The sequence below is a fragment of the Ruditapes philippinarum genome, unplaced genomic scaffold (assembly GCF_026571515.1).
Source record: "Ruditapes philippinarum isolate M1 unplaced genomic scaffold, ASM2657151v2 ctg826_1_1_1_1, whole genome shotgun sequence".
Taxonomy (NCBI): Eukaryota; Metazoa; Mollusca; class Bivalvia; order Venerida; family Veneridae; genus Ruditapes; species Ruditapes philippinarum.
Genome location: NW_026858472.1, coordinates 4,661 through 15,950, shown reverse-complemented (window position 1 = coordinate 15,950; position 11,290 = coordinate 4,661). Strand labels below are relative to the sequence as shown.

Genomic DNA, 11,290 nt, shown 5'->3' with positions numbered 1-11,290 from the left:
AAGTTTATTTTGTTTATAAAACAAAGTTACAATAACAAAATAATAAATTGTCAACAAATGAGCACAATTGTATTTTTATCATTCAGCAACAGATTCTATACGATAATGTATTAATAAGTAAAAGTTTGTAGTAGAAATCATCAGAGTTTCAAGTCCTATTAATGTTAAAACCGTTTTCTAAATTATATCTCCCTTAATTTAATGTATCTTAATGTCTAACGCGTGTACCTTCTTTAATAGTCAACACGGAAAAATAGCGTACCAGTGAACCGTGACCAAATTTAACAAGCAGTTAAATAATCTATTTCAAACAGTAAAGTGTTAATAAAAAACGTGTAATAAAGATTAAATATCTAGAAAATAGCTCAGAACTGTTAAATCTGAATAAATAAATCGTTATTTATCAAGAATAGTTTAATTACTTTAGTACGTAAAATTGCAGACGGCACTTATAAATTTTCCGCTCAAATTTGTATCTCAACAAAACGGGGTTTTGCCTCTGAAGTTCTGATCCAGACTGAGCTGTTCAACCAAAAATCCGGGCCCTTTTATACCCAGACAAATCCCAACCAAAATAAATTGGTTGAAGTGGTTGGTTTACAAAAGTGGTTGTGGTTGGAGCCAAAAAGTGGTTGGTCCGACCAAGAAATATTGGTTGATTTACCAAAACGGTTAGAAATTTAAACATAGACTCTTAGACCTATGAAATAATAAAAATGGACATAGACATTTTGTTACAAATATTACGGCATTATCTTAAACAAGTTATACCTTTTCAATGAAGAAAATACACAAAAATCCGATCGCAGAATTTCGTCAATAAATTAGCTGTAGCCGGTCGTCCTTAGTAACGTACCGGAAACAGTTCAAAATGGCATCATGAAACGAAAGTGGGAGCACGTTTTTCTAAGAAAACGGATCATAACTACAAAAATACATGGAATTAAACATTGTTACTTGGCAAAACAGTGACTTATATAATTATCAAACAATAACAATAGGAATTATAATCACAGGTAACGAGTGAAAGTGACAATTCCCCTCAGAAGTTAGATTGAGCTGCACATCGTGAAAATGGAGGATAAACAAGCAAAACATGTGGGATAAAAAGGATAGATAAAATCTGGCTCATAACCCGTATACATGGGTTGGTGTTTTGATTTCTAGTAAAACACAGCTCATTATAAGTTTTATGGCTAGAAAATGTCAACATATCCTCACTATTAAAGATTACAAGAAAAGTAATTTCTCAAGTTCAAGTCAATTAAGGTAAGGAGTTGAGTTCATGCAGTTCAGTTATGTTACAGTTATAGTTGAAAATTTCAGATCACTACAATATTCTAACATCGGAAGACAAAACACGAAAATTAAGAGAAAAAAACTTCGCCCCGCGTAGGCGCGAAGCGAGATTTACGAAATAAAACGGAGGAGGCGCGAGACGATAACATGTTAATTAGCGGGTATGCGGGGCAAAGTTTTAGAAATTAAAACGTCGCACCGCTTGTGCGGGAGCGAGAATTAAGAAATACAACGGCGGGGAAAACACGCTAATTAGCGGGGGCGCCAAAGAAATAAAAAGAATGGATAAAAACGACGGGGATGCGAATCCAAAACACGGTAATGAGTGGGCCAGCGGGGCGAAAAAACGAGATTTTAACTACAAAAACCGCAGAGGCCCGGAGCGTAAAAGGGAAGGTTTTGTAAGATAATTTGGCAGGGGCGCGAACAACAGCACGTTAATAAGCGCCCTATAACACTTATAACTGATAAGCGTATTTTAGCTCCGCGCCCCGCCATTATAAATTGATAAATTTTAACTTTTCGCTTGGCGGGTTCGCGGGGCAAAAACACGAATTGCACAAATCAGCCACCATAGTGTAACATTAAAATAAAGACTTGAAAACATGATCGTCTTCAAAAGATAAAATAGCTTGCACAATAAGCATTTTTGTAACAAATATAAAACAATTGATCTGATTAAGTCGGTGACAAAAATGTCTTATTACAATGTAAATAGATCAGGTCGTCTTTTAAATCATAAAACTTGCCAAAATAAAATCGATTTTTATATACAAATTAAAATATATATCCCAATATAATTTAAGTCTACAAAATAAATTTGATAGGCTTATCTTTAAACTGATAGGGTAGTTTGTTTTGTTTTGATACTTATTTCATACAGCGCAACATGAAAATAACTGGACACTCCTTACTTTATGAAATGATAAAACTACTGAGCTTTTCAAACAGGTTTAAATGGATATATTAACACAGGTTAAAAATGAATAATCAAACTACGGAACGTATTAAGGAATCGTTGGTTTCCTCCAATCCCCGTGGTGCCTCTGGAAGCGACTTGTTAAGTGTTCGAGGTCCTAATTCTAAAGACGAGTCCGATCTTCTTAGTGCAGTAAAAACCAACGACGACAGCGAATCGACGTTAAGTGTTCGAGGTCCTAATTCTAAAGACGAGTCAGATCTTCTTAGTGCATTAAAAATCAAAGACGACAGCGAATCTCTGGCGGAAATCTCGTTTGCAGGGGACGATGATGAAAATATAAAGGATCCATGTGCAGTTTGTTTTACCAATCGTAATTTTTCAAGGAAAGCTACTCATTTTTGTAATGATTGTGGACTTTTGGGACATTTTTTGTGCGAACAGTGTTTGGGCTTTCACAAGACGTTTACCAACCACAAGTCTGTTAAATCATTCGTGGCAGCAAAATACAAAAGAGGGTATGTTAAATCTTTAAATTACCTTCTTAGATTTTACTAGGATTCTTAATTTTATAAGATATCCGGTGTTTTTGTCCATTTTTCTGTCTGTTCTATTGTATCATTGCCTATACAGGCCATGTCTTATTTAACATTATGCAATACAAAGTAAAGGTAAAATTAAACGAATGTATAAACAATGTATTTAACCACAGTCACATTCACCACCATCGATCCAGTGGATGTCAGATTCATAGTTAAAAAAAACTTTGCTTTAATGTAAGACAACCCTAATGGGCACTACAAGGAATTGAGAAATTGACAACATAGGTCAGTCAGATGCCTTTAAAACATGCATGCAAAACTTCATTGATTCTTTACCGTACTGTTAATGAGTTATGGACATTTTTCTGAATAAAATATTAGATGATAGAAGGGCTCTTTATAAGAAATAAGAGAATTCTAAATAGTCTATAAATCATACTTATGAACAATATTTTTCCTATAGATAATAACTAAAAACAAATAATAATATTCAGTTTATAAATGAATGAAGCCCAACAAATATTTCATTTCTTTTCAAAACAAACGTTTTTAGTACAGTTGAGACCGTCTTAATGAATCCTTGTTTGTCACCCTATTATTTTCCTACCGAAGTATATGGCATTATAATTGCCAATCGGTATGTCCGTAGCGACTCCGGTTTAACGACACAATATTTACTCCCAAATCGGTAGTTTAAACCTATATAACGATTTTTAGGAGAATTATAAGTGGAACACGATAACGTTTGCACCACTCGGTCGCACAATATTTATATATGGGTTATTCAAGTTCTTTAATGATTACATTTTGCATTTTTATTGCAATATAGAAAAATAAAAGTGGATATAGACACGCAAGTCCTAGTAGCGTAAAGAGTTCAGGTTATGAAGATCTCAGGTTATGATCATGGTTTTCCGAGTTCAAATCTGCAATTGTGCACATTTTTAAGTATGGGATTTAATTTCAGAATATACATAGTGTGTCACGTAACTTTTCAATTTCTCTTTTATAATGTTTTGCAAAATTTAAAGATAAACTTATGACGGTTAGGCATTGCATTAATTGAATGTATTTGATTATAATTTAGCTGTCATCGGTAGTTTAAACCTATATAACGATTTTTAGGAGACTTATAAAGCGAACACGATCACGTTTGCATTAATCGGTCGTATCATTAATGATTCCATTTTGTATTTTATTGCAATATAGAAAAATAAAGTGGATATAGACACGCAAGTCCTTGTAGCGTAGAGAGTTCAGGTTATGAAGATCTCAGGTTATAATCATGGTTTTCCGAATTAAAATCTGCAATTGTGCACATTTTTAAGTATGGGATTTAATTTCAGAATATACATAGTGTGTCACGTAACTTTTCAATTTCCCTTTTATAATGTTTTGCACAATTTAAAGATAAACTTATGACGGTTAAGCATTGAATTAATTGAATGTATTTGATTATAATTTAGCTGTCATTAAACAGATCGAATAGTATTATCAATTTATACTGTTTGAAACTCTGAATTCCATTCGCCACATTGAAAACAACATTTGGCTAATTTGTATATTATATAATTATATTTTTTCTTTCATTGCTCATTTATCACCATAAAAGTGAATTTACACTATTGATAACATTATTTATTTTAACATGAAACTACCTATTATGTGATCATGACTCGGAAAACCCAACTGAATATAAAGCTTTATATTGAATGTATGATAGAGAAACATTTATTTCACTTTTGGGTATATTAATCCAAAACCCCATGATCATTATTCTCTATCCTGCTTTGCATATGGTCATTGTTAAATCATTAATATGAAAAAATAGCACAATAAAGATCGTTTTCATATACAGTTTTGACTGTCATGTGAGTCTTTTCAAGGGAACTTCTTAAAAGGTCACATATGACAGGGAGTCATTTTGAACAGTCTCAAAAAAAAAAACAAAAAAAAAACAAACAAACAAAACATCTATATACCATTGTGACTTACATAACTGTGTGAAGAAACAATATTTTACCAATTTCAAATAAACATAGGTTCTTTTAAAAGTTTAAATATTTGATGTAAATTAAATAAGAATCATTGTAAAACGAATATAATCACATGTATATCATGAAAAATTTAATTATGTTTTTTGTATAATATTTATATTGAATCATTATGGTACAAATAAACTTGAATTTGATGCATTAAAATAAACATCATACGTAAAAACATATCCATATCAAACGTTTTTCTCTTAAAATTAAAGGCCTGGAACCAGCATTTCCGGTAATATTTTTGCCATAGAAATGTGAATTAAAAAATGAATGCTGCCTTAAAAGATCTTCCATTAGCACACCATCAACATTAAAAAAAATCTGACACAAATCTGAATCCAGTTTGCTTGAGTCAGTATGTACATTACACCTCAATTTGATAACGCATTGATTGCATCATGCTTACGAGTAGGGAGTACACTCTACGTCACTTGTAACCTGTTTACATGTAATCCGTGTAATTGAAGCACTGTTATGTTTTTAGAGTGTTGACTACTGGATAATAATCGGATCCTCTGAGTGTTAAAACAGGTATTATTTATTTGATAAACGGACAATTAAAAGGTGGGAAAGTCGCTTAAATCAGACCAGTAAATTAGGGTCGCTTGTAACAAATAAGAGGGAGTCGTGTGTATGTGTACGTGCGTGCGTGCGTGTTTATTTATACTAGCCACCGGTTGCCCTCATGGGCTAGTCCTCCAGAAGAGTATTAGTCATTTTATATTTTGGAGGAAAGTGCAAGATACAGATACAGAAAGATGCCCCAATTCCAGAAGCTTCCCGTGGTCCTTTAACGTGCCAAGTGTTTAAACACTCATACACGGGACCTCGATTTAAAGTCTTATCCGAAAGACTGATTTGTTATTTTAGGTGGCCAGCCCGGGAATAGAACCCACAATGTCGAGATTACAAGTCTCTAACCGATTGAGCTATGCAGGCTGGCATAGGGAGTCGTATAGTTCAGACCATTTATATAGGACTGAAACAATGTTAGATAAGACAGGGAGGTGTTTTAAGCTGTTCGGTCGCTTAGACATTCTCGACTGTATCTGCATAAAGAGTGTAACTTAATCAGAAACCTGAGCAATTCCAACCAAAATATACAAAGTAATAGGTACAAATATTACTTAAACAATTCTGTACAAAAAAGAACCGACGCACAGAAACAGTTGGACGTCGAGAGTGGTAATAAAAAGAGAACAGAGTCTCGGTAAGAGACTGAAATGTATGTAAAGGTTTTACAAGTATCTTAACGTTTAGAAGATGTTTTGATATTGATTGTAGCATATAAAAACAGCTAAATTAAAATAAAAGCATTTATCCTTGTAACAAAATAGAGTGAAATAAGAATCGCCCCAAAGAAAGCCCAACGCGACAAAATTGAAAATGTTGCAGGGTCGGTTTGATTGAGCCTGTTCATGGACGGTACTGTCATGTGCAAACTACCGCCCACGTCACCTAGCACCGGCTAAAGCAGAATTCAACATTAAACATGAACTTGTAAAATTAAGAATTTTCAAACATCCGCAGATGTGTTCATATGGCGGTTATCATGGAACCTTTAATGTGACACGTTAGTGCCATTCCATGAAAAGCGGCATATGGTGCCCAAGTAAAAAAAATGCGTGTGCCCTAAAGGAGAAAACAATGGGCGGAACTAAATATAATGGTATTTTGAAAGGGGATCTGAGGTTATGCATATCACAGATATAACGTCAAAAGACAAATTTAAAAAGCAGGCCTCATATCCTAAGGGTGATTCAACATTATTCAAGTGAGGTATACTGGAACCACCCAACAGGAAAGATGCCGAATAGATAGAACTAAAATACCACAAGCACAACAATAATGTCGTGCTGAACGATCTTTAAGGATCGAAAATATAACATCCCTGATTGAATGTACGGGGCGTCTTTTAACAGCCTCCACACGGCACAAACGACGCTGATGTGGCGATAAAAAAAAGTGAAATAAGAATTCCCAAAGAAAGCCCAACTCGACAAAATTGAAAATGTTGCAGGCTCATTAGCGTACATAGGCGTACATAGTAATATATCTGCTATGACCAAACGTTTTATTAAATTTTGACAAATATATTCAAAATTCCAGCATGGAAGATATATGTTTTAATTTTTCCTTCTGTGGTGCCTGCACGAAATTGTTGCTGAACGGTTACAATCCTACTAATAGAGCAACATCATATGTTGTTAAATGTTTAACATGGACCTAATATGTTACAACTATTTCGAGAATCTACCAAACGATTACGGAAACAACATCACTTTACCGTTTATAAATTTTATAAAAAAAAGTTCGTTTGATATATACATTGAAATAGGAAATATATATCAATTTTGAGTGCATTGTTGTAAAATAATTGACGGTTCGATTTCAGGAGTATAATCTCGAAGGCCAATAGACCTTCGTGATTAATAACAAACCATTTAAACCATAAACCATAGAGTTGTCACGAATCTTTAGATATGTTATAAACATTGCTTTTGAACAGAATAGTAAAGCCCTTTATTACATTGATTTATTTCTATATTTAAACGGTCGGTTTTTATTTTGAATTTTCTTACGAATAAACAAAATATTTATTATGAGATCCTTCCTAATACACCAGTAGCAGTGATTAAGATGTTGGCTATGGTCTTTGTCAGTAGTTTAAAAAAGTTTATATCAATGAAATCGATTTTGACATTTTAATTCAAACCATGATAAGGCATTGGAAAAGAAAGCGTCTGATATAGATACATTGCAGAAAGAAGTCAACTCTTGTAGAAGAAACCTGTAAGTCATTTACAAAGAGTTAAATAATGCCAAGTAATTTATACATCTGTCGTTATTAGGACAATTTATTATGTTAAAAAAGAGAACAATGTTTGGTACATGTATAGGCATTAAATGGAAACGGAAACAAAATTATTTTACCGTTTATAAATTTTATTAAAAAAAGTTCGTTTGATATATGTCTATTTATGTACATTCAATTAAATATCAATTTTGAGTGCATTCTTGTAGAATAATGGACGGTTCGAGTTCAGGAATATTATCTTGAAGGCCAATAAACCTTCGTGATTAATAACAAAGCATTTGAATGATAAACAATAAACTTTGTTTCAAAGCTTTAGCCTTATGCTGTTATAAACATTGCTTTTGAACAGGAAAATAACGCCCTTTATTACATTGATTTATTTCTATATTTAAACGGTCGGTTTTTATTTTGAATTTTCTCACGAACAAACAAAATATTTATTATGAGACCCTTCCTAATACATCACAAGCAGAGATTAAAATGTTGGCTTTGGTCTTTGTCAGTAGTTTAAAAAAGTTAAAATCAATAAAATCGTTTTTGTTTTTTTCAGGTCAAACCCTGATGAGGCATTGGAAAAGAAAGCGTCTGAAATAGATGCATTGCAGAAAGAAGTCAAAGACCTTAAAAGTAAACTGTAAGTCAATTACAAAGATTAAATTATAGCCAAGTAGTTTATACATCTGTAGTTATTAGGAAAATTTATTATGTTAAAAAGAGAACAATGTTTGGTACATGTATAGGCATTAAATGAAACCGAAAACAAAATTATTTTACCGTTTATAAATTTTATTTAAAAGTTTGTTTGATATATGTCTATTTATGTACATTCAATTAAATATCAATTTGGAGTGAATTCTTGTAGAATAATTGCCGGTTCGAGTTCAGGAATATTATCTTGAAGGCCAATAGACCTTCGTAATTAATAACAAAGCATTTGCATGATAAACAATAAACTTTGTTTCAAAGCGTTAGCCTTATGCTGTTATAAACATTGCTTTTGAACAGAAAAATAACGCCCTCTATTACATTGATTTATTTCTATATTTAAACGGTCGGTTTTTATTTAAAATTTTCTTACGAATAAACAAAATATTTATTATGAGACCCTTCCCAATACATCAGAAGCAGAGATTAAAATGTTGGCTTTGGTCTTTGTCAGTAGTTTAAATAAGTTAAAATCAATGAAATCGATTTTGTTTTTTTCAGGTCAAACCATGATGAGGCATTGGAAAAGAAAGCGTCTGAGATAGATACAATGCAGAAAGAAGTCAAAGACCTTAGAAGTAAACTGGAAGTCAGTACCGACGACTTACTTATAGCCAAGTAATTTATACATCTGTCGTTATTAGGAAAATTTATTATGTTAAAAAGAGAACAATGTTTGGCATATGTATTGGCATTAAATGGTTAAGCATTTTACATCGAAATGTTTCATTTTAAAACTCAATGTATTTTTTTTTATTTTAAAGAATTAAACAAATAACAATTCTTTAATTGGTAAAGACTGTTGAAATGTATATACATGTGTAGATAAAACAATTTTTCTTATTTAAAAAAAGCATTCTAACGGCGATTCCCTTTCAATACTCTAACGAAAAACAATTTGGTTGTTTTAAATTAAATATGTTTGATGATATTCCTATCGTTTGATATATACATGGCATTTGCATTAGATAAATGCGCCAAAAGTGAAATAATTTAATGATAAAGCAAATCGTCTTTTCAAACATTACAATAAAAGGGCATTGAACAACCAATGTAAACCGTAATTTATGACACCAAGATAATCTACTTCAACTTACCATTTGGCACATTATAATATTGTATTGGACGCTTTATTAGTTTAATCATGCCTATATCCGAAAGCGTTGGGTTTTTTTCAGCAAAGGTATGGAAGAAAAGGAGAAAAAAATTCAAGAAATGATAAAAGAGAAAAGAAACATTGAATCTGAGAAAGCAAACTTAAAATGAATGTGAAAATATCGGGTATCAGATAATAGTGATAACTGCTTTTAATGTTTATTTTATTTTAAATGGTTTTACTTACAGTGCAGAAGTTAACCTTAAAAGAAGCGAGTTACGACGGCTGAAACAGAAATTTGATTTAGATAAGAGGTTTGTCCATTATCCCACTTAAACTACATACACGTTATAATCAGTCTTTAAATAATAATAATCAAAGCTTTTGAACCATAAACCTTGTATTATTATACATAATGCAAGAAACAATAATACATATTTCCATTCTATCATGCTGATAAAAAAGAGAGTTAATAACAAAGCTTTTAACAAGATTCAGCTTAAAAGTGTTTTTCCTGACGTCATTTGGTTTATTGACGTCTTATGTGACATATGATGTGTTAGCATTCCATTTAATGCTGTGCATTTATCGTATAATATTGCACTTAAACACCCTTTTTTGTTATACGGTAATAGTGTGAAGCATGTTAGAATAATATATAGATTTATATACGTATTCTAGAATAAAGAACAATTCATACAGTTTTTCAAATGTCATCTTGCAATCAAAAGCAGAAACTTTCATTGAATACAATTTTCTGCAAAAAAGCAAAATCAGAATTGATAACAACATGATATAAATATCAACATGTATATAATAACACGTTTGAGTTAAATTTGCACTGTATAGTACTGATTTATTTTTCAGTGTATGCAACAGACTGAAACAAGAAAATGCCATTCTCAAACAGTAAGATTGTTTTTTTCCCTAATCTTTTTCGTTTAAGACAGACGTTATTTTACAATATCTGGAATTTTTATATTTTTTTCCTATTAATTTCTAATGTTTTTACTGTTTTAGAAAATATACTCGTATCAAATGTGACAATTGCATTGTAGAAGCTTAATTTCTAATTGCATATATAATACGGTTGAAACTATTTAAGAAATATGACAGTAAAATGTATTTAATATATTATTCATATTAATTTATATTATCTAAAAATAGCTGAAATTTTATTGGTCCAAACCGTAGTCAACATAACAATTAAAAAAATTATATTCACCGAGTGCAGTATCATATCCACTGGATGAATTTGATCTCCCAAATCTAAAAAAAAATTGAGACTTTTATACAATGACCATACATCGTAGACTGTTCATTAAACTTTCGCATAGAATTATTATTGCATTTAGATATTAATGGCATATTTCGCGATTAAAATATCATTACTTTACTGTATCACATATCCGTGCCGTTTTTTGCAACTTCGTAAATATGATATTGCACGGCCGTGCATATATTTTGACGTGACTTCATTTGCGTTATATAAACATAGCATAAAGACGTGCAAAATGTCAGCATTATATTATAGGCGCATGAGTGAAAAATAGTTCTTTTTCACTTCAAACCGTCTTTATTTTTGGTATATGATAAATAGAATATAAATTTGTGTAAGTTCATTACTGAGTTTATTGAACTCGTACAATACATTCAGTATTGAATTTACAATCATTGAATATCCTCTATATACTAATTAAAAGTTACATCTCAATTATGAGTAGCAACATTAATTACTTCTGTTTGCGCAGCGTTTCGTGTAGTCGTTGAATACACCCGACGTCTGTCATTTTTTCCTGCGCTTCAACAAAACAGGCAAAAGTGTTATAAGGCTGTATTTTTGTGATTAAAAGAAATTTTCATAAA

The 11,290-nt window shown here is 31.7% G+C and overlaps 1 protein-coding gene across 2 annotated transcripts; it reads left to right on the top strand.

The window, feature by feature from the left end:
• Nucleotides 1-2,123: 2,123 nt before the first annotated feature.
• Nucleotides 2,124-10,397, top strand: LOC132753269 (uncharacterized). 2 transcript variants are annotated; one of them, XM_060743720.1, is made up of 6 exons: nucleotides 2,124-2,372; nucleotides 2,454-2,736; nucleotides 8,174-8,257; nucleotides 8,830-8,946; nucleotides 9,673-9,738; nucleotides 10,292-10,397. In XM_060743720.1, exons 1-6 carry the CDS (start codon nucleotides 2,282-2,284, stop codon nucleotides 10,335-10,337), a joined length of 687 nt encoding a protein of 228 aa, XP_060599703.1. In that variant the 5' UTR covers nucleotides 2,124-2,281; the 3' UTR covers nucleotides 10,338-10,397. The 2 variants fall into 2 exon arrangements, with proteins under 2 accessions (XP_060599703.1, XP_060599702.1); XM_060743719.1 differs by having other exon boundaries at nucleotides 2,124-2,736.
• Nucleotides 10,398-11,290: the final 893 nt, after the last annotated feature.